The sequence below is a fragment of the Bufo gargarizans genome, chromosome 8, assembly GCF_014858855.1.
Source record: "Bufo gargarizans isolate SCDJY-AF-19 chromosome 8, ASM1485885v1, whole genome shotgun sequence".
Taxonomy (NCBI): Eukaryota; Metazoa; Chordata; class Amphibia; order Anura; family Bufonidae; genus Bufo; species Bufo gargarizans.
Window position 1 is genome coordinate 99,211,010 of NC_058087.1, and position 23,561 is coordinate 99,234,570.

A 23,561-nucleotide genomic window follows, 5' to 3' on the forward strand; every position below is an offset into this window, starting at 1 on the left:
ATCTATTCGGATATTTGCTCTATCAACTTTCGATGTTCTTTTTTGCGCCTATCATGGTGACCATGGGTAATAGGGAATCAGGGGTTCGCTTCTGGAGAGGGAGCCTGAGGGATGGCCATGGCTACCAATTCCAAGAAAGGCAGGCGGGGGCACACAAATTTCCAAGTACCGACTCAGGGAGGTAATGATGATAAATAACAATACAGGACTCTTAAGAGAGCCTGTCATTGGAACGAGTACAAAAAAATTACAGGGAATGTCATAGGTATTTAGGATGAGGAAACGTTATACAGGAGAGGTAAAGTATGATTGATGGCCTGCTGGTGACCCACTAAAACATTATGGGCGAGGGCCTGCTGGTGAGCTGACCATCTAAAACATTATGGGCGAGGGCCTGCTGGTGAGCTGACCATCTAAAACATTATGGGTGAGGGTCTGCTGGTGAGCTGACCATCTAAAACATTATGGGTGAGGGCCTGCTGGTGAGCTGACCATCTAAAACATTATGGGCGAGGGCCTGCTGGTGAGCTTACAATCTAAAACATTATGAGTGAGGGCCTGCTGGTGAGCTGACCATCTAAAACATTATGGGTGAGGGCCTGCTGGTGAGCTGACCATCTAAAACATTATGGGCGAGGGCCTGCTGGTGAGCTGACCATCTAAAACATTATGGGTGGGGGCCTGCTGGTGAGCTGACCATCCCCAAAAAATATATGAGAAGGCATATACGTGATGGATGAGGAGGAGGAGGAGGATGAGAAAATAAAGATTCAACCATATACCCTTTTTTGAGGTAGAAGGGGTGCATGGGAATACAGAGTATTCAGTACATTCTAAACAAAACATTTAAAGTGCTTTATGTTCAGTCGTGGCTTTCCTCTAGTGGAGTGGAGAAGTCAGAGGCAATCCAGGCCTTGTTGATTTTTATATTAGTCAACCTGTCAGCATTTTCAGTTGACAGTCGGATACGCTTATCTGTTATAATGCCACCAGCAGCACTAAATACCAGCTCAGACAAAATGCTGGCGGCAGGGCAGGCCAGCACCTCCAAGGCGTAGAGCCCCAGTTCATGCCACGTGTCCAGCTTGGACACCCAGTAGTTGTAAGGCACTGAGGGATCACTGAGGATGCTGACACGGTCTGCTACGTACTCCTTTACCATCTTCCAAAACGTTTCCCTCCTTGTGACACCAGGATGTGCATCATGTTGAGGGTGCTGGTGGGGTATCATAAAACTGTCCAAGGCCTTGGAGAGTGTTGCCCTGCCTTTGCTGGAAGTGCTGTGTGTTCACCTTGTCTCCCCACCTCGGTTCCCCAAGGAAGTACGGACTCTGCTGCCAGCGCTGTCAGATGGACATTTTTGCAGCAATCTGTCAACAAGGAACTTCTGGTATAGCACCATTTTGCTCGTCCTCTCCACTGGAGGAATGAGAGATGAGAAGTTCTTTGTAGCGGGGGTCCAGAAGGGTGAACCCCCAGTAATCCCTGTTATCTAAAATGCGTATAACACGGGGGTCACGAGAAAGGCAGCCTAACATGAAGTCAGCCATGTATGTAAGAGTAACAGTGGGCAAGACCTAGCTGTCGTCATCAGGAGGATGACTGTCCATCTCCTCATCCTCCTCATCCTCTTCCTCCTCTTCTGTCCACCCACGCTGAACAGATGGAATTAAAGTTCCATGGCTACTAGCCTGTGTAGCGGAGGCAACCGTCCCCTGCTCCTCCTCCTCCAATACGCGCTGAGAAGACAAACTGAAGGTGTTCTGGCTATCACCCAGGGTCATGTCTTCTTCCCCCATTTCCAACTCTTCCCCACAAACAGCGTCGGCCTTAATTGTGAGCAGCGAGCGTTTGAGTAGACACAGAAGTGGGATGGTTACACTGACAATAGCGTTATCACCTCTCACAATCTGTGTAGATTCCTCAAAGTTTCTTAACACCTCACAGAGGTCAGACATCCATGCCCACTCCTCGCTTGTGAAGAGCGGAAGGTGACTGGAAAGGAGATGACCGTGCTGCAGCTGGCATTCCATTACTGCCCTTTGCTGCTCACAAAGCCTGGCCAACATGTGTAACGTGGAGTTCCAGCGCATGCTTACGTCGCACAACAGTCAGTGAGCTGGCAACTTCAAGCGCTGCTGCAGCGTTTTCAGACCGGCTGAAGCTGTTGATGACTTGCAGAAATGTGCACACACGCGGCGGACCTTCCCCAGTAGCTTGGACAAATTGGGGTAGGTTTTCAGGAACCGCTGAACCACTAAGTTAAAGACGTGGGCTAGGCATGGGATGTGTGTGAGCTTGCCGAGCTCCAAAGCCACCACCAAGTTACGCCTATTATCACACACAACCATGCCTGGTTGCAGGTTGAGTGGCTAGAGCTACAGCTCAGTCTGGTCTCTTATCCCCTGCCATAGCTCTACGGCGGTGTGCTATTTATCTTCTAAGCATATCATCTTCAGCACGGCCAGTTGACGCATCCCCACAGCAGTGCTACACTGCTTCCATCTACCAGCTGATGGCTGACTGGTGCTGCACACGGAGAATTTAGAGGTGGAAGTGGATGAGTAGGTGGAGGAGGAGGAGCCACTTACATAGGTGCTGGCGGTAACCCTGATGGAAGTAGGGCAAGCAATCCTGGGCGTCGGTAGCACCTGTGCCATCCCAGGGTACAAGTCGCTCCCAGCCTCCACTACATTCACCCAGTGTGCCATCAGGGAAATGTAGCGTCCCTGGCCACAAGCAGTTGTCCATGTGTCAGTCGTTAGGTGGACCTTAGCAGTAACTGCGTTGGTCAGGGAATGGATGATGTTAGAAACATGCGGATATAAGGTGGGGATGGCACACCAGGAAAAATAGTGGCGGCTGGGGACTGAGTACCGAGGGGTGGTCGCCGACATCAGGCCGCGAAAGGCCTCGGTGTCCACAAGCCTAAATGGCAACAGTTCAACCACCAGTAACTTAGAAAGTTGGGCGGTTAGTGCCATGGCCTGTGGGTGGGTGGCTGGGTATTTGCGCTTGCATTTAAATGCCTGGGGTAAAGACATGGTCGCTGATGGTGCTTGCGACGGTACAGGTGCACGCACGCTGGAGGCATCCGGGCCTGCGCCTTCGACAGGCGATTGGTCGTCACCCAACATAGCGGAAGAGGAGGCAGTGGTGTGACCCGCGGACACATATTGTGGACCCAGGTATTCCTCCCACTTATTGCGGTGCTTGGCTGCCATGTGGCGGATCATGCTGGTGGTGGTGAGGTTGCTACTGTTCACACCTCAGCTCATTTTGGCATGGCACAGGTTGCAAACGAATATTCTTTTGTTGTTTGCACTTTCCGCATAAAAGTGCCATACCGAGGAACACCTACCCCTTGCAAGGGAGATTTCCGCAAGGGGGGTTCTCCGTGGAACACTTGCGGGCCTGTTTGGCGTGACCCGCCTTCTCCCTGTTGCCACCCCACTGCCTCCTCCAGCCTGTTGTGGTGCTGCAGATCGCTCCCCCTCGGAATTGCTGTTCTCGCTTGCATTTCCGCCTTCCCATGTTGGCTAAGTGACCTCAACGTCCACCAAGTCCTCTTTAACTTCCCCACTCCAATCATCCTCCTTATTTTCTGACCCCAACACAACTTCAGTGATTGACAACGGTATATCATCCTCTTCATCAACCTCTACAGACAGTAATTGTGGTTGACTTGATGGCAACTGTGTCTCGTCATCATCCACCTCCTTAAACAGATCATCTTGTGAGTGTGAAGGCTCTAGAGGTTGAGAATCAGGGCACAAGATCTCATGTCAAGAGTGCTTGGGGAGAGGGCCAAATTAAGTGATGGGGGTGAAAATAGCTCATAGTACCGGATTGCTTGTTTGGCCAGACTCTACATGGTGGGAGAAAGGATGACCAGGGTGAGGATTGTGTTGTTGACCAGACTGTTGGCTACTGAGACTGGACTTGGTGGAAGACAGGGTGGTGCTTAACCCAGTGGAAGCATTATCTGCTGCAATCCAACCGACCACCTGGTTGCACTGGTCTGACTTCAAGAGTGTTGTCTTGCGACGCCCTGCAAACTGGGACATGAAGCTAGGTATCGTGGATGACTGTTTTCCTTGTGCTCTGGCAGCAGGCACAGTTGCAACGCGCCCTGAGCCACGGCCCCTGCGTGAACCATCAGAATAACGTCCACTTCCCCGTCCCTTAATACTCGCCATTTTTGCCGATGCCCAGGGGGCTGTCTTAGCCCTCCTCATAGCCATAGAACAGGTACATAACTATCTGATGCTCTCATACGCTCTTGGCTGGCTGCTGCAGGTGTCCTCCTGAGTTAGGGCTCATGCACACGACCGTGTGCTGTCTGGGCCCGTGCTGCGGACTGTAAATTGTGATCCGCAATGTACGGCCCCGACCGTGGGGCAGCCGCATGTGGATCTCGGATGGGGTCCATGATCCGCATCCGATGGTCCGTGTGTGGTGCATATATACCTATACCTTTTTTAGTATAATAAAGGTAATTTTAAAAAGTAACTTTCTTTATATCAGCTAAGGGATCGCAGCAGGAACAATTGACAGATCAATTGCAGGTAATCAATCTTTCGGGTTATAATCTGATGGTAGCTGAAATTAGGCTTTTACAGAAGAGATTGTCCTCTGTCCCCTAGACAAAACATGACACTTTTTCCGTGGGTTAAGGATCTTAATCTCTTTGGGAGAAAATTGAAGTGGCACAAATTCTTTAGGAACACAAATAAAAAAAACTTGTCTGGATCTGGGAATAAATTTAGAAGATTACCCTGACCTCCAAAATCTTATGGAGCTTTGGGAGGAGGGTGTAAGAGTACCAGGAAAGGGCCCTTTCCTAAAATTACGCCCCCTGAGCACCAAAATGCCACCCCCTGTCAACACTGAACATATTGACATTTTTTTACGTTTTGTAATCTCAGATATAGAACAATTACAAACAAAGGAATTCCATTGTCCGAATTTGTCTGTCTCTGAATTCCAAGCCCTGCGGAATCTAGAGAAGAATAAGAATGTAATTATAAAACAATCTGATAAGGCTGGCAATTTAGATAATTTTAGATAATTTTAGATAATTCTAAGTATCAACAAATGTGTTTGGCACTACTAAATGATAAGAATAGCTATAGAAAAATGTCCTCAGATCCAACCAACTTGTATCTTGCAGACCTGAATACAATCCTGGTCCAGGGTTTACAACAGGGAATCATCAACAAGATTGAATTTGACTACTTACTTCCAAAAGCCCCTCAAACGGCAACCTTTTATTGCTTACCTAAGATACATAAAGGGGTACACCCTCTTAAGGGTCGTCCAATTGTATCCGGCATAGATTCCCTGATACATCATAGACTCTACTATCTTGACAAGGTCCTTCAAAATTTTGTCTGGTCATTGCCATCTTTCACCAGAGATACAATGGATTTCCTTCGTAAAATAGAAACCCTGACTATTAACCCCAATAGTATCTTAGCCAGCATAGACGTGGAATCACGTTACACTTCTATCCCACATGATAAAGGAATGGGAGCTATCTGCTATTTCTTAAACACCAGAGGGACTCAGTTTTACTTGCATAATGAATTTATCTTACGTTTCTTGGACTATACATTGACTCATATTTGTTTCTGTTTAATGGTTCTTTCTACCACCAGCTCAGGTGGACGGCGATGGGGAGTTTGTGTGCCCCGACTTACGCCAATCTCCTCCTGAGCTGGTGGGAGGATAAATACGTCTTCCCAGATCAACACCAATGGTGGAATGACAATATCGCTTTTTGGACTTGTTATATTGACAATGTTTTCCTGATCTCGGAGGGTAGTATATATGATTTTCAGAAGTTTATTAACATCCTGAATCAAAATGACATCAGTCTGAGTTTCACTTATGAAACTCAGACAGAACAAATTAAGTTTCTTGATGTGGTTGTAAGAAAAACTGAGGGGACCCTAAGCACGTCAGTATACCAGAAACCTACAGCTACCAACAGTATCCCTCATTGGGATAGTCACCACCCCCTGCTGTTAAGAGGGGTATTCCCAGGGGACAGTATCTGCGGGTTCGCAGAAATTGTTCTTCTGGGGGTAACTTTTATTCAGAATCCCAAAAAATTTAAAAAACAGACTGGCACAGAGAGGTTATCCATTGAACCTTCTGAAAGAGTTTTTTCCACTTGCTGAGTCTAGGAAGGGGGAGGACCTTCTGGTACCAAGATCTAGGGATGAGACAGATGAGGGTCTGATACGTCTGATTTCTACCTTTGACTCTGGTACCAGAAAGGTAGTATCAATACTGAGAACGTATTGGCCAATACTCACGATGGACCCTGATTTAGCACAGGTGATTAATTAATATCCCCAAGTTACCTACCGTAAAGGCAGGAGCTTACGGGATCGACTAGTTCATAGTCTTTACAAGGGTCCTAAAAGAGAGGGCACTTGGCTAGACCGTAAATCCCTGGGTGTCTTTAAATGCAGATCCTGCAAAGCCTGTAATTTTATTAACACCTCGAAAACAATAATTTGTTCCATTACACAACGTTCCTTTTCCATCTGGAATTTTGTGAATTGTAGAACAAAAGGCGTAGTATACTTTTGTCAATGTACATGCCCTATGGATTATATAGGCAAAACAAAAAGAGAATTTCAAAGAAGGATCTGTGAACATATCAAAGATATAAAAAAATCAAAAGACACGACTGTGGCTCACCACTTCAATGACTATCATATGGGTGATGTGGGTTTGGCACGTTTCTCTGTCTTAAAGGTGGTCCCTCTTCCTGAGAGAAGGGGCGACTGGGACAAGAAGATCCTCCAAAAAGAAACGGCATGGATTTATCGATTCCTGTCCCAGTCCCCCCTTGGTCTCAATGAAAGACTAACTTTCACGTGTTTTATTTAAATCCCTGGTCCATTTAATGTATATTCTGCTTCAGTAATCGTGTGAGGCCTTTTTACTGGCAATATAGATGCATAAAGCATTTTGTAATTGGCAAACAAATATTAGTTTGCCATATCTTAACACTTTGGTGTCATTTCCCCTTCATTGTTGATATCGAGGGGGTGACCCAAATGTATGACATCATTCGGTGATTATCTACTAAAATTTTGGGAGACATCTCTTTGTATGTCCCTTTATTTATTGATTCCTGGCCAATTTCAGTCGCTAATATTAAAATATGGACTTCTATTTCACCTATGATTAATACCTTGCTAAAAGACTATGGATAAATAATGAATATACCATTGTTATGTTATCCATAGCTGTTTTGGAACGCGATTTGCGTTCCAGTGTGCGTTTCACCATAAAACCGGAAGTGATGTATAAGAACTTCCAGTCTCTGGGCCTGACGCACAGTAACAACATGCGGTTCACGGTGCGTTCCATTTCACCGGAAGTTACCTAGGAAGTAAGGTGGTGCGCTTCAAAGTGCGGTCCAACTACCGGAAGTAGCTTACTGGCATCCGGATGTAGGTTCTGGGCAAGCGTACCAGTCTGAATAAATAGCGCGATCTTGGCCAGGCATACTATGGCTCAAGCAACTTTGTTTTGGGACTGTATCATCTGTCCATATGTGAGTAGGTTTTTCTTTTTGATTAGATGCATCCGAGCTTTCTGTGAGTGTATTTTTCCAGACGATGCCGGATTTGTACTTATTAATTATATATATATCCTCTATAGGTACTTGCAGCAGGACAGCCATATCTTTGGTGGTCAGCAATACCATTTATATCCAGCTTTGAGCTAAGTATCATATTTATATCTTTATGATCTGTTTTGAGATCACCCCCTGATGAGCCTAAAAAGTTCTAGGTGAAAAGCGTTGGGGTCTCCTTTCTTTATTTGATGTGTTTCAGTGGTACCCATTCATTGGGGTGACCATTGACACCCGTTATTGAATCATCGTCCCCTTTTAGGGTCTTAACAGGGACTGGATAGGACTAGGTTCGGGGATAGGGAACCTCCACCATCAGGGGGCCGCCCTGGGCCAAGAAGTCTGTAGGGCAATTTAGGGTGAGATTTATCTCTCCCTGTCTTATCTATAGACATTGTTTTTCCTCAAATTTCCTTTTTCTATCCTGTCACTATGGATGTCTACCTGGGGGTTTTGACTCCTCTGTAAGAATTTCAAATATTTGCATGTCTCCTTGCACTTTGTGTGTGGTACATACAGTATATACCTATACCCTTTTTAGTATAATAAATGTAATTTTAAAAAGTCACTTTCTTTATATGATTATTTTCTATTGATTTATACGTGACAGAGTATCCATTCAATAATCTATGCGGTCTATGGTGTATTCCGATGGTCCGCACCCCAAAAACGAGTGCATGCACTGCTTTTTTGCTGTGTGGAGGCATGGCCAGAAACACCACAAAAGCACTCAGTAGTGTTTCCGTGGGGTTCAGATCCGTGCTTCAGCACCGCACCTCCAGGTTTGTGGACCCATTAAAGTTAATGGGTCCACACCCGTGATGCGGGGTGCACACGGCTGGTGCCCCGTGTATTGAGGACCCACCGTATGCGTGAGCCTTTAAACTGTATAGTCGTTCTCAGGACACTGATACCTGCCTACTTGCATTGCTTCATCACCTGGCAATTGGGTTTTGCCTACAACATTGGGCCACTTTTATGTTTTTTCCAGGGCCACTTAACATTCCCAGTCTGCCCCTGGTAATGCTTAACACTCAAAGGCTCGCAAACTTGCTTTTTCATTCTGCTTATAAGGCATCTTGCACATGACCGTATGGCTTTTTCAGTGATCTGCGGACCGCAAAAAACGAATTTGCAAAGAATACAGATGACGTCTATGTGCATTACGTTTTTTGCCAAACTGAACAGCTGGGCCCCTGATAGAACAGTACTATCCTTGTTCGTTACGCGGACAATAATAGGACATGTTCTATCTTTGAATGGAACAGAAAAACGGAAATATGGAAACGGAAGGCATATGGAGTACCTTTTTTTTTTTGCGGATCCATAGAAATGAATGGTTCCGTATACGGAATGCAAAAAAACCGGAACGGAAACGGAAAAAAAAATGTGTTTGTGTGCAAAAGGCCTCAGCTGCAAACAGTCTTCTGATTTTTTTTTTTTCCCACTGGATTCAAAGTCACATCCATGACACATGCTTTCAGACCACATGCTGCTCTCAGAATGGCATCAATGGTTTTTGAGCAAAAGGACATGTTTTTTTTTCCATTTCCTGTGTAAGATGTGCAAATAGGTTACTGTAGATAAATGCTTCAAAGACACATATGGCACACATCAATTTTGGATTAAGAATTATGTGTTGTAACACTGACTATAAGGCTACATGCACACGACGATATGTGTTTTGCGGTCCACAAATTGCGGATCCGCAAAAAAAAAAACGGGTGACGCTCAGTATGGCATCTGTTTTTTTTGCGGATCCTTTTTTTTGTGGATCCATTGTAATAATGCCTATACTTGTCCGCAAACAAACTTTTTTTGCGGAGCAACGGAACGGACATACTGAAGCACAGCACACGGTGTGCTGTCCGCGTTTTTTGCGGACCAATTGAAATGAATGGGTCCGCATCCTATCTGCTCGGACACGGAAACAAAATACGGTCGTGTGCATGAGGCCTAAAGTATACATAACTATGTGTTAACTTTTGACCTACATTGCTAGATTGCTCAACCAAAAAGTTAAAGGTTCGAATCCTGAAACATGTAAATCATATTCCGAACCACAAGGACATGAACATCTCCGATGCAGTAGCGTATTTTATCTCTGGCCATAATGGTTCAGTTAAATCTTTTATGGTAATGGGAATTCAGCAAATTCGTAAACAAATCAGGGGAGACCAGACGTGTGCTTTTGGCATACAGGTGAATAGTCTGAAGAAGGTTGAATGATACATAATTGAGCATTTTTCTCAATTAAAAGCTATAATTAAGATTTCCTGCTGGATAGACATGAGCTAATTTCTTAAAATTCAATTCTGGTCTGAACTGGCTGAATTAGTCGTCCGAATAGCTTTGAAGAATGAGTGCCACAAGTGCCCCAATTACTTGAAAACCTTTCTTTCTCTCTACTTTCTGGGTGTGCCCCTGACTACAGAATATTGTAAAGTTGGTTTCCAAAAATATATGTGGGGGCCTTATTTGCCACCTTAGGGTGGGTTCACATCACGTTTTATGCCTCCGTTTGACGTATATGTTGCAACAAAAAAAAAAGGATACAAAAATGCAGCACATCGCTTTCTTGTATCCTGCACAGTCTGGTTAAAAAAAGTATATATTTTTTTTACAATGGTAAAAAAAAAAGTATACTTTTTATTTATTTTTATGGTGAATGGATGCCACTCTATGGCAGGAATCTGAGGCATCCGTTTAACGTATATGTTTTTTGTAAATCTTAAAAGGATGGGAAAAATGTCATGTGAATTCCTTTCAATGGGTCTGTGTACATGAGCGTTGGTTTTCACGCATCACTTGTTCGTTGAGAGAAAATCGCAGCATGCTCTATATTCTGTGTTTTTTCCGCAACGCTAGCTCTATAGAAGTGAATGGGGCTGTGTGAAAATTGCATTGCATCCACAAGCAAGTGCTGATGTGATGCGTTTTTCACGGATGGTTGCTAAGGGATGTTATTTGTAAACCTTCAGTTTTTTATCACACAAGTGAAAAACACATCAATGTGCATTGCACCTGCGCAATAAAAACTGAACAACTGAACACGATTGCATACAAAACTGAATGTACTTGCTTGCGAAATCGCAGATTTTTAACTGAACGCATCCGGACCTAATCTGCTCACGCTCGTCTGCAAGGGTCCTTAGGGTGCTTTCACATGAAGGCTTTTGATGCAATTTTTCTGTTTGTTTTTTCACTTTTTGTGGTGTTTTTTGCATGCTGCTTTTTTTCTGGTAAAAACACTAGCTCCAGAACTGAAGGCCTATGGAAAACATGAAATGCAGGGCACACAAGTGTTTTTTGGCACGGGCGATTTTCTTCATTAGATGCCCTTTCTCTTTTTTGCTTATGTTTCATTCAAAATATGCTGCATGCTGTAGCTTTTGGAGATACTTTATACATTTTCATATCACCCTCTCTATAGGGGAAAAACTAGTGGTGAGGTTTTTTTGCTAGAAAATGCCAGAGCCAAATTCTTGTGTGGGGACCCTTAAAGGCTTTTTATAAAAATGAAAAATAAAATACTGATAATAAGTAATCTAAATAAAATAACAGTATGTTCTAAATGTATTATGTCTTTTAGAAAAAGATGTGTTTGGAGCAGAACCATTTGATCCATTTTGCTGTGCTGTGGGTGACTATACACCAGATATACAGTCTAAACTTGATGAGATGCAGGTAAGTTATTAAAGAGGCTCTGTCACACAAAATGCAGTGCCATCAGCAGGCTGCATGTTATAGAACAGGAGAAGTTGGGCAGATTGATATATAGTTTTGTAGAAAATATTCAGTAAAACTCGCAATTTATACATTTAGATCTTGCCTTTTCTGAAGCTAAAGGCTAGGGACACCTTTGGGACATGTTTTTTTATTATTGGATTCTACTTATTTTGGGCAATTTCTTTTTCAGTAAGTCTTTACTAAAATGTTTCTTCGGTTTCTTCTGTACAGCTTCTGCTTGCAGATGTCCCTTTCTGTTTACACTGAGTCCATCAGAGAGCTGCTCTGACAGGCCCATGTGTAGCCCTTATCTCCTGACAGAACCAGTGTAAACAGAAAGTTACAGTCTGCAGATAAAAGCTGAAAGCTCTACAGGGATCAGCAGCCTCCAGCACTCCAGAGGTTCTGAAACTGCAACTCCCAGAATCCTCCTTGCACTTCTGTGGGAGTTACAATAGCAGCCAAGTAAGTTTGCATGCTGGGAGTTGTAGTTTCATAGCATCTGGAGTGCAGAAGGTTGCTGACCCCTGCTCTACAGAGAAAACTGCGGAAAGTGTTTAAAAAATGAGTTCCACCTGTCAGTTAGTATTTGCCCTTGGTGACTAAATTCAGCTGATTTGAGTTTGTCTTTCTGGTTTCCTTCAATGCTTCATTGGATTATAGCGGCAGAGATGGTTAGTATTGTGAAAATTTCCTTTTTAATATGTTGAACATGAAGACATGTGATATGAGTTGAAACAGAAGTAAAGCTTTGAACTGTATCAGTTTATACTGTACACTGCAAGATTAATTTTTCTGTTTATGGACAAATACAATGAAGTGTAAAAATAGCAACTAAAACTTTTGCTTGCTAGGTTCCTAAAACAAGTTTGTGTCTTTTTTCTTGTACTTTATTTTTGCATTTTTCAGAAGTATAAAAAAAAAATGTTGTTAGGCAAAAAATGGCTGCCTACATGGCTGCAGCCCTCCAGCTGTTGTAAAACTACAACTCCCATCATGCCCTGCTGTAGACTGATGAGGCATGCTGGGAATTGCAGTTTTACAACAGCTGGAGGGCCGCAGGTTGGGCATCTCTGCTATATGCCAAGTATTAATATTAAATGGTTATTCAGGTTTCCCCAAATAAATGTCATTCTTTAAGTAATGTTAAAGTTGTATAATCTTACAAAGTTTGCAAATGATTACAGTTACAGTACAGTTATCAGAGCTCTTTCTCTAAAACAGCATTGAGAATATAGGCATGCTGGCTTAGCTATTATCCAAGTTATGCTTTAAAGGGGTTGTCCCACTTCAGCAAATGGCATTTATTATGTAGAGAAAGTTAATATAAGGCCTCTTTCACGCAAGTGAGTTTTCCGCACGGGTGCGATGTGTGACATGAACGCATCACACCCGCATTGAATCCTGACCCATTCATTTTAATGGGTCTGTGTACATGAGCGTTTTTTTCACTTATCAGTTCTGTGTTTCGTGAAAAATGCAGCATGTTCTATATGCAGCATTTTTCACGCAGCCCTGGCCCCATAGAAGTGAATGGGGCTTCAGTGAAAAATGCATTGCATCTGGAAACGAGTGCGGATGCAATGCGTCTTTCACTGATGGTTGCGAAGAGATGTTGTTTGTAAACCTTCAGTTTTTTTATCGCGCACGGGAAAAACGCATCAAAATACAATGCATCCGCATGAATGCAATTGCAGACAAAACTGACTGAACTTGCTTGCAAAATGGTGCGAGTTTCACTAAACGCATACGGAGCCAATCCGCCACGCTCATGTGAAAGAGGCCTAAGACACTTATTAATGTGTTGTGATTGTTTGTATTGTCTCCTTTGCTGGCTTGATTCATTTTTCTATCATACCGTATTACACACTGCTCATATCCAGGTGTTACGACGACCACCAGCAGCAGTGGTCGTATTTGCAAACTATAGGAAAAAAACGCTGGTCTATGCGTGCTCTTATAGTCTTAGCCACCAGAGAGGCCAGTGCCTTTTCCTGTAGAGTGCAAGCACAGCCACCGCTGCCGAATTCTAGTGTGGTCATAACACCTGGAAACAAGCAGTGTATAATGTGATGTAAAAATGAATTAAGCCAGCAAAGGAGACAATATTGACAATCACAATACATCAGTAAGTGCCTTGTATTAACTTTTTCTACATGATAAATACTACTTTTTCTACATGATAAAATCTACTGAAGTGAGACAACCCCTTTAAGACCTGTTCAAATGTCTGAGTATTGACTTTGGATAGGAACATTACAACTGCTTGTGTGAGATATGCAGCACGCCAGACCTGCAGGTATATGCAGTGAAGGAGAGGTAGACACTAGTTCCTCTGGGGCACACTCTGTAGATAGGGACCAGACCTGATGGTATGTGAGGTGCCCTGGATGTTGTAGGTGTTTTGAGTGCCTTAGGTGAGGTCCCTTTAAGGATCGTGATGCCAGTGCCTGTAACGGTGGCATACCGGTTTGCAGGAGGATTAATTGAGTACGCAGTTGGTAACCCAAACGTTGCTTTACTTGATGGAAACAGTCCAACTTTGTACATGCAGTTACAGCAGATAATGCAGTCCTTTAAAGTTCCAAATACACAGCAGGTTTACTTCACAGAATGGCAGGTATAATCTTGCAAGATACTTGGAGGGTATATAGTTAATACTTTGCAGTGCAATGCTGCTCTATCCCCACAGCTATTCTAGCTGTCTGGATCCCAAGGATGCCTAAGTGCTGGCTTAAATCTTTGGTATATATAATCCTTCCTCCAGTATTGGCACTTGCTCTATATTAAACACTTCTGCCCATCAGGTTACTTAGCTGTTCTTGTGGTATTGTCCTTGCTGTGAGGGATACTGCAGGTTGCTCCCAGGAGGTGCTCTCCTACTACTGGGGTGTCTCATCTGTGTTGGTTGGATTACTGGTCTCCAGGCAGGCTGTACTCTTCCTAGCCTCCTGGTGCAGCTAGAAACCAGGACTATCCAGCTGCATGTCAAGAGGAGGCCCTCAGCATATCTTGGGCTGGTGCCTTCTCACTTCTGTCTCCACAGACTCCTGACTATGACCTCACACCTCCCTATCTGGGCCTGGACATTTATACTAGGGGCTCCCTATCTCCCTCTAGTGTCTGGAATGTTAAATTACACCCCACTAGGCCTGATAAGCATATAACAGGGGGGACCATCATATGTAATACACACAGTAAATTACATTAAATGCATAGATCAAGACAATATCACTGTCCCTTGTGAGCAGAAGTAACACGTTACCCAATTGACCCTTGTGTAGTGCCCACTCCTACCTAGTGGGACACTACAGATACTTAGCGGCACATTTATTTATAACCCCTGTTTCTGGCGGTGGATCTGCTGGAGTTATGAACAGGTGCTGGCCTCTAAATAACTTTGGTGGAACCTCTGCCACTTCTAAATGTAAGACAACTTCCTTACTGAAGGAAAACTGATTTGAATGTGACATTATGTCTTGGCTAGCCTATCCACTAAACCTAAATTGAATTTCTTTGCAAATACATAGAAATTAGAACTAAATTTGCTAATCCTTATCACAGTCATATAATTCTCTCCATGAGGTGATTACATGGTCACATTTATATGATCGCAAGCTAAGTGTATAGATGAGCAAATCAATTTAAATTAATCAGGTTAGTTAGGATCTTATTTTTTATTTATTTTTGGATTCTGTAGTTCATACAATAGTGAATATGACGTTGGTAATGGTTACTGGTCCGCCATCTTAGCACACCAATTATTACCTTCCACTACCCACTCTTAAAGGGGTTTTCCCATCTTGCAAAATCAGCCAGAGTTGCAGTTACTTCACAAATCACTTCCTGCTTTTCTGCAGATAAGGCTGGGCGGGCTTAGGCAGCTAGAGTGAAGGCCGGCCACACCTCCTTATGACATCACACTGAGAGCTGAGTCCTGCGTGCTCGTTCATGTGAAAAGTATGACTCACCAGTCTGGCTGAAGCTCATTTCTCCTGCTGTGGACTCTGATCACTCAGTAAGCAATGGAAAGTGATTTTAGAGACTACCATTTGGATGTCCTGAATACTAACTACACAAAAAACTTTTCATATCTATTCCAAAGCCTATCTGTGCAGCAGAAACTGTAATTTACTGCAGCCCAAATGCATGTCTGCTAGTATCCATATGAGTCGTTTTCTTGTCTCCTAAAAAAAAATCACTGAACAGCACAGATGCAGATTTGTTACCATTTAGAGCTGTACTACATTTCAGTAATAACGTGCATATTCAACTCAGCTACATATCAGTGTATTACCCTCCACTTGTACTATCTCTCCACCATTCTATATATGACATATATTGATAATCCCAACCACACCAATCACCGAGAATGTTCCAGCGCATAACTAGCTCTGCTACATATCAGTGTTATGTCAGTCCTACACTTGTACTATCTCACCACCATTCTATATATGACATATATTGATAATCCCAACCACACCAATCACTGAGAATGTTTCAGCGCATACCTAGCTCTGCCACATAGTGTTATTTCAGTCCTACACTGTCACAACCAGACAGCTGAGAAGCTCTGACAAAAGCCTTTCAGAACCTCCTCCTTGAGTTTTATTTGTTGTGGTGTTCAGTTCCTCATCTCGTTAGCCTCTCTCAGCTGTCATGTAGTTGGAATGATTGCATCCCTTTAAATTCCGCCCCATAATGCATTGCTGGGCGGCTTATACTTCTTCCTGGAGTGTGTGTGCATGCTGATCCTATTTCCCAGTCTGCTACTAAGTTAAGTGCTGTACATTTATCTGTTATTTTCTGTTTGCGGGATCCCAGGTGACCCTGACTCCCTCCGTGTCTGGTGAAGGGAGCCGGTGGTCGTGTCCCCTCACTATTGTAGGGTGTTCAGGTGTTATATAGTCAAGGTACGTGGATATGCAACCATCCACCTTTGGGATTTTTGCATAGGCTGAGCAGCCAGGGAAAGTGCCAGGTCTTGTGCAGGGGTCTCCCTTTTGGTTCCTTAGCTTTGGATCCAGTGAGTCATATATGCATGTTGTATTGTCTTGTTTCCTGTACACCTTCCGTGACATTATAAGCCGCCAAAACAGTCTCAAGCATGGATCCGGTTTCACTTTTGGCTGAACGCTTCCAGGGTCTTTCATTGGAGGTAACTGATCTCCGTAAGACTTTTTCTCAGCTTCAAGTGACCGGTTCAGCTTGCGTTCATGGAGATTGTTCTGAGCCTAAGATCTAGCTCCCGGATACGTTCTCCGGGGGTAGTGAGAATTTTGTGCGTTTCAGAGAGGCTTGCAAACTCCATTTTCGCCTTCTTCCCCATTCCTCTGGTGATGAAGAACGGAGGGTGGGGATCATTATATCGCTGCTCAGGGGTAATGCTCAATCCTGGGCCTTTTCGCTGCCGGAGGGGGCACGGCCTCTCCGTTCAGTGGATGAATTCTTTTTAGCCCTGGGTCAGATATATGATGATCCGGATCGTATTGCTCTGGCTGAGTCTAGACTACGTCTATTATGCCAGGGTAAACAATCCGCAGAGATATACTGCTCAGAATTTCGGAGATGGGCAGCTGATACTGGTTGGAATGATGCTGCACTCCGAAGTCAATTTTGCCATGGTCTTTCAGAGGGATTGAAAGATGCATTTGCCTTTCATGAGAGGCCTATTTCCTTGGACTCTGCTATGTCTCAGGCCGTTCGGATTGACAGGCGTCTTAGAGAGAGAGGAGAGATCTCTCCTTCCTGTCATACTCAGTCCCAGGACAGTGCAGCGGTCCCATTCTGTGCGCAGGGGTCTCTGTCGCTGTCAGCCCCTTCTGAGCAGGAGCCCATGCAGCTGGGGTTGATTGCTTCTGACAATAGAAGATTCAGCCCGCATGGGAGGGTTTGTTTTTGTTGTGGAGGTATAAATCATTTGGCAAATGTTTGTCCCTCTAGGAGATTCAGGCAGTTCTCTGGGAGTAATAAAGAAACAAAGAGGAAAAAATATTTTAAAAATGTTCCGTCTGTTACTATTGGCAGGGTTGAGGCGGAAATTGAAGGTTTTCCGTTTGCTTGTAGTTCCCGTTTTGTCCTGCCTGCTAGGGTGGCGCTAGAGAGCAAGAGCATTTTTTGTGAGATTTTTGTATATAGTGGAGCAGCTGTCAATCTCATTGATAATCAATTTGCAATAACTCATGGTTTCCAGGTGTGCACTTTGGGAAAGGATATTCCTGTTTTTGCTATTGATTCCGCTCCACTTTCTCAGAAATCATTAAAGGGCATAGTTCACAATATCCGTTTAATTGTGAGTGATGCTCATGTTGAGGATGTGTCATGTTTCGTCCTTAGCGGTTTACCTACTCCTCTAGTGTTGGGGCTACCCTGGCTCACTAAACATAACCCCACCATTGATTGGCAAGCGAGGCAAATAAATGGTTGGAGCGACTTTTGCAGAGAGAATTGCCTTACGACATCTGTTTCTGAGGTTTCTACTAAGACTGTACCATCTTTTCTCTCTGAATTTTTGGATGTCTTCTCTGAGAGTGGAGTTCAGGATTTGCCCCCACACAGGGAGTACGATTGGCCTATTAATCTCATCCCAGGCGTCAAGCTGCCTAAATCTCGTTTATACAATCTTTCCCAACCTGAAACGATCGCTATGCGTGCTTATATCTATGAGAGTCTGAGAAAAGGACACATACGACCCTCGAAGTCACCTGTTGCCGTTGGTTTTTTCTTTGTTAAGAAAAAAGATGGTTCTTTAAGACCTTGTCTGGATTTCAGGGAGCTGAACAGTATCACTATTCGTGACCCTTATCCGCTTCCTCTGATCCCGGACCTGTTTAACCAGGTTGTTGGGGCTAAAGTCTTTTTCAAATTAGATCTAAGAGGGGCATACAACCTGGTCAGGGTCAGAGAAGGAGACGAATGGAAGACGGCCTTCAATACCCCTGAGGGCCATTTTGAGAATTTGGTTATGCCTTTTGGTTTGATGAATGCCCCAGCCGTTTTTCAGCATTTTGTGAACAGCATTTTTTATCATTTGATGGGAAAATTTGTATTGGTGTATTTGGATGACATTTTGATTTTTTTCTCCTGATTTCAAAACTCATAAGGAACATTTACGTCAGGTCTTGCTCATCCTGCGGGAGAATAAATTATATGCAAAACTGGAAAAATGTGTGTTTGCGGTTCCAGAAATTCAATTTCTGGGGTTTCTTCTCTCCGCTTCTGGTTTTCGCATGGACCCCAAGAAGGTCCGCGCTGTGCTTGAGTGGGAGCTTCCTGAGAATCAGAAGGCGCTGATGCGTTTTTTGGGCTTTGCCAATTATTACAGGAAGTTTATTTTGAATTATTCCTCTATTGTTAAACCACTCACTGATATGACCAGAAAGGGTGTCGATTTTTCTTCTTGGTCAGTAGAGGCGCGTAAGGCTTTTTCTAATATCAAGGAGAGTTTTGCTTCCGCTCCAATCTTGGTGCAACCTGATATTTCTTTACCCTTCATAGTTGAGGTTGATGCTTCTGAGGTGGGTTTGGGGGCGGTCTTGTCTCAGGGTTCCTCTCCTGCCAAATGGCGACCGTGTGCCTTTTTCTCGAAAAAACTCTCCTCCGCAGAGAGAAATTACGATGTGGGAGATAGGGAATTGTTGGCCATCAAGTTGGCTTTTGAGGAATGGCGCCATTGGCTAGAGGGAGCCAGACACCCTATTACCGTATCTACTGATCAGAAAAATCTGGCCTACTTGGAGTCAGCCAAGCGTCTGAACCCGAGACAGATGCCCTGTCACGTTGTTTTCCGGGAGGCGGGAATTTTGAAGACCCGGGTCCCATCTTGGCTGAAGGTGTGGTGGTCTCTGCTCTTTTTTCTGAATTGGAGGCAGAGGTGCAGGCAGCCCAGTCAGAGGCTCCTGATCTTTGTCCTCCTGGGAGGTTGTTTGTGCCTCTCGCTTTAAGACACAAGATTTTTAAGGAACACCACGATACGGTCCTTGCTGGGCACCCGGGGGAAAGAGCCACACTGGATCTCATCGCTGGGAGATTCTGGTGGCCTGCGCTTCGTAAGTCGGTTGAGGGTTTTGTGGCAGCCTGCGAGACTTGCGCTTGTGCCAAAGTCCCTCATTCACGGTTATCAGGTCCTCTCCTTCCCTTACCCATTCCTTCCCGTCCTTGGACACATTTGTCCATGGACTTCATAACGGACCTGCCTCGTTCCTCGGGGAAGACTGTGATTCTGGTGGTGGTGGACCGTTTTAGCAAAATGGTGCATTTCATCCCTTTTCCTGGTTTGCCCAATGCTAAGACGCTGGCGCAGGCATTTATTGATTACATTGTCAAATTGCACGGTATTCCTTCAGACATAGTCTCTGATAGGGGCACGCAGTTTGTTTCCAGATTCTGGAAGGCTTTCTGTTCTCGCTTGGGGGTTCGGTTGTCATTCTCTTCTGCTTTCCACCCGCAGTCGAATGGCCAGACAGAGCGCGTCAATCAGAATCTGGAGACATATCTGCGCTGTTTTGTGGCGGAGAATCAGGAGGATTGGTTTTTTTTTTTTTGTCCCTTGCTGAGTTTGCTTTAAATAACCGTCGTCAGGAGTCCTCTGATAAGTCACAATTTTTTGGTGCATATGGGTTTCATCTGCAGTTTGGGACTTTCTCGGGAGAGGGGTCTTCTGGTTTACCTGATGAGGACAGATTCTCCTCGTCTTTGTCATCTATTTGGCAAAAGATTCAGGATAATCTAAAGAGCATGAGTGAGAGATATAAGACGCGTGCTTGGTCCGGACCTGAATGTTGGTGATCTGGTGTGGTTGTCTACGAAGAATATCAAATTGAAGGTTCCCTCCTGGAAGTTGGGTCCTAGGTTTATTGGGCCTTACAAAATCCTGTCTGTCATCAATCCTGTTGCCTACCGTCTTGATCTTCCTCAGACTTGGAAGATCCATAATGTTTTTCATAAGTTCTTATTGAAACCTTATGTTCAACCCATTGTACCCTCGCCTTTGCCTCCTCCTCCGATTATGGTTGATGGGAATCTTGAATTTCAGGTCTCTAGGATTGTGGATTCTCGTCTTGTCCGTGGTTCTCTCCAGTACCTTGTTCATTGGGAGGGTTATGGTCCTGAGGAGAGGATGTGGGTCCCAGTGACGGACATTAAGGCCTCTCATCTCATCAGGGCTTTCCATAGGTCTCATCCTGAGAAGGTGTGCTCTGAGTGTCCGGAGTCCAGTCGTAGAGGGAGGGGTACTGTCACAACCAGACAGCTGAGAAGCTCTGACAGAAGCCTTTCAGAACCTCCTCCTTGAGTTTTCTTTGTTGTGGTGTTCAGTTCCTCATCTCGTTAGCCTCTCTCAGCTGTCATGTAGTTGGACTGATTGCATCTCTTTAAATTCCGCCCCATAATGCATTACTGGGCGGCTTATACTTCTTCCTGGAGTGTGTGTGCATGCTGATCCTATTTCCCAGTCTGCTACTAAGTTAAGTGCTGTACATTTATCTGTTATTTTCTGTTTGCTGGATCCCAGGTGACCCTGACTCCCTCCGTGTCTGGTGAAGGGAGCCGGTGGTCGTGTCCCCTCACTATTGTAGGGTGTTCAGGTGTTATATAGTCAAGGTACGTGGATATGCAACCATCCACCTTTGGGATTTTTGCATAGGCTGAGCAGCCAGGGAAAGTGCCAGGTCTTGTGCAGGGGTCTCCCTTTTGGTTTCTTAGCTTTGGATCCAGTGAGTCATATATGCATGTTGTATTGTCTTGTTTCCTGTACACCGTCTGTGACATACACCTGTACTATCTCACCACCATTCTATATATGACATATATTGATAATCCCAACCACACCAATCACTGAGAATGTTCCAGCGCATACCTAGCTCTGCTACATATCAGTGTTTTTTCAGTCCTACACCTGTACTATCTCTCCACTTTTCTATATATGACATATATTGATAATCCCAACCACACCAATCACTGAGAATGTTCCAGCGCATACCTAGCTCTGCTAAATATCAGTGTTATTTCACTCCTACACCTGTACTATCTCTCCACCATTCTATATATGACATATATTTATAATCCAAACCATACCAGTCACCAGTGTACATAAAATTCATATAGTTGCCCCCAGTGTCCATAAAATTCATATAGTTGCCCCCAGTGTCAATAAAATTCATATAGTTGCCCCCAGTCTCCATAAAATACATATAGTTGCCCACCAGTGTCCATAAAATTCATAAAGTTGTACCCAGTGTGGATCCATTTTATATAGTTGCCCCCAGTGTGCATCCATTTTATATAATTGCCCCCCAGTCTCCATAAAATACATTTAGTTGCCCACCAGTGTCCCTAAAATACATATACTTGCCCCCAGTCTCCATAAAATACATATAGTTGCCCACAGTCTCCATAAAATTCATATAGTTGCCCACAGTCTCCATAAAATTCATATAGTTGCCCACCACTGTCCCTAAAATTCATATAGTGGCCCACCAGTGTCCATAAAATTCATAAAGTTGTCCCCAGTGTGCATCCATTTTTATATAGTTGCCCCCAGTCTACATAAAATACATATAGTTGCCCCCAGAATCCATAAAATACATATAGTTGCCCCCAGTGTGCATCCATTTTATATAGTTGCCCCCTGTGTGCATCCATTTTATATAGTTGCCCCCAGTGTGCATCCATTTTATATAGTTGCCCCCAGTGTGCATCCATTTTATATAGTTGCCCCCAGTCTCCATAAAATACATAAAGTTGCCCCAGTCTCCATAAAATACATATAGTGGCCCACCAGTGTCCCTAAAATACATATACTTGCCCCAGTCTCCATAAAATACAGATAGTTGCCCCCAGTCTCCAGAAAATACATATAGTTGCCCCCAGTCTCCATAAAATACACATAGTTGCCCCCAGTCTCCATAAAATACATATAGTTGCCCACCAGTGTCCAAAAATCTCATAAAGTTGTCCCCAGTGTGCATCCATTTTATATAGTTGCCCCCAGTGTGCATCCATTTTATATAGTTGCCCCCAGTCTACATAAAATACATATATTTGCCCACCAGTGTCCCTAAATTCATATAGTTGCCCACCAGTGTCCCTAAAATTCATATAGTTGCCCACCAGTGTCCCTAAAATTTTTATAGTTGCCCCCAGTGTCCATAAAAATGCCCCCTTTGAATTTACATGAACCCCCTTTGTTGCCCAATACTCAATAATCGTTGGTGGATTAGTGGACCTGTAGTTATAATACTTACCTTTTAGGAAATAGTATCCCGTTCCTCCGACGTCCGTCCTCTCACTCCGCAGACTCGCCCGACCTGTTTGGGTGTTCGCGCATGCGCAGCGCTATCTCCGACACACAGGATATACTGCGCATGCGTGGACGTGCGCATACTCGTAATAATGGAGAGGCGGCCCGATGACTGTCTTCAGCTGTTGTGCGCAGGCGCGGCACAGGGATGCGGCCGGCCAGAAGAGGCCGTATCCATGGGAGACTCAAATAAACAAAGGGATCGCATATATGGATTTATTGGAAGAAAGGTAGCTTTTTGATAATTAGATAGATAGGAAGATATGTTCTGTGGGGGTAAATAAATTAGTTAAAACATATTTAATGAAGTGGGACAACCCCTTTAAATAAAACTCAGACACTATAGTGGATTTTGTCGGCCACAGCAGCCGTTTCATACAAAAATATAAATAACACAAACAACAAAGTAAGGTCCTCGGAGGCTACATAATTAATTTACTTAAATTTCCATGGGGGGAACTCAACCTTGCCTCTAGCCCTTGATCACCAGCTCGGAGACACCAACTGATGGACCCCTCAAATCTGCCACCAACCAAGGGAGTCCAGCCCCAACCATGGATCCCTCCCCTCCTCAGCAACCAGGCAACTCTGAGGACCTCCCACCGCCACCAACACACAGGCTTGACACCTTAAGCCTGAGTGTCCCTCCACATAGACAACGCTGTCTCAATGCCACCTTGCAACTCCAAGAACCATAAATCTGTCCCTACCGCATTCAGATGAACCCCATCCAGCCTCCAAAACTCTCTGACCTCTTGCTCCAACTCACAATGCTGCACTGCCACAGCGTCATTCCTAGACAAAAAACATCCCACCGCTCAATTTACTTTAATTCTGACTTTATTTATGCGCTTCACCGACCTAGCGTCCCTT

General features: G+C 44.3%; 1 protein-coding gene across 9 annotated transcripts in view; it reads left to right on the top strand.

Moving 5' to 3' along the window:
- The window catches only part of GULP1 (GULP PTB domain containing engulfment adaptor 1), a 1,095,073-nt gene that overhangs the window by 807,566 nt on the left and 263,946 nt on the right, over window positions 1–23,561 (top strand). For all 9 annotated transcript variants that reach the window (XR_006391011.1, XM_044302630.1, XM_044302637.1 and 6 more), the window contains one exon: window positions 11,253–11,347. Coding sequence is in view for 8 of the 9 variants with exons in the window: in XM_044302630.1 (XP_044158565.1) it covers window positions 11,253–11,347 (95 nt within the window). In the remaining variant the exon portion in view is untranslated. The remainder of the gene's footprint in view (window positions 1–11,252; window positions 11,348–23,561) is intronic.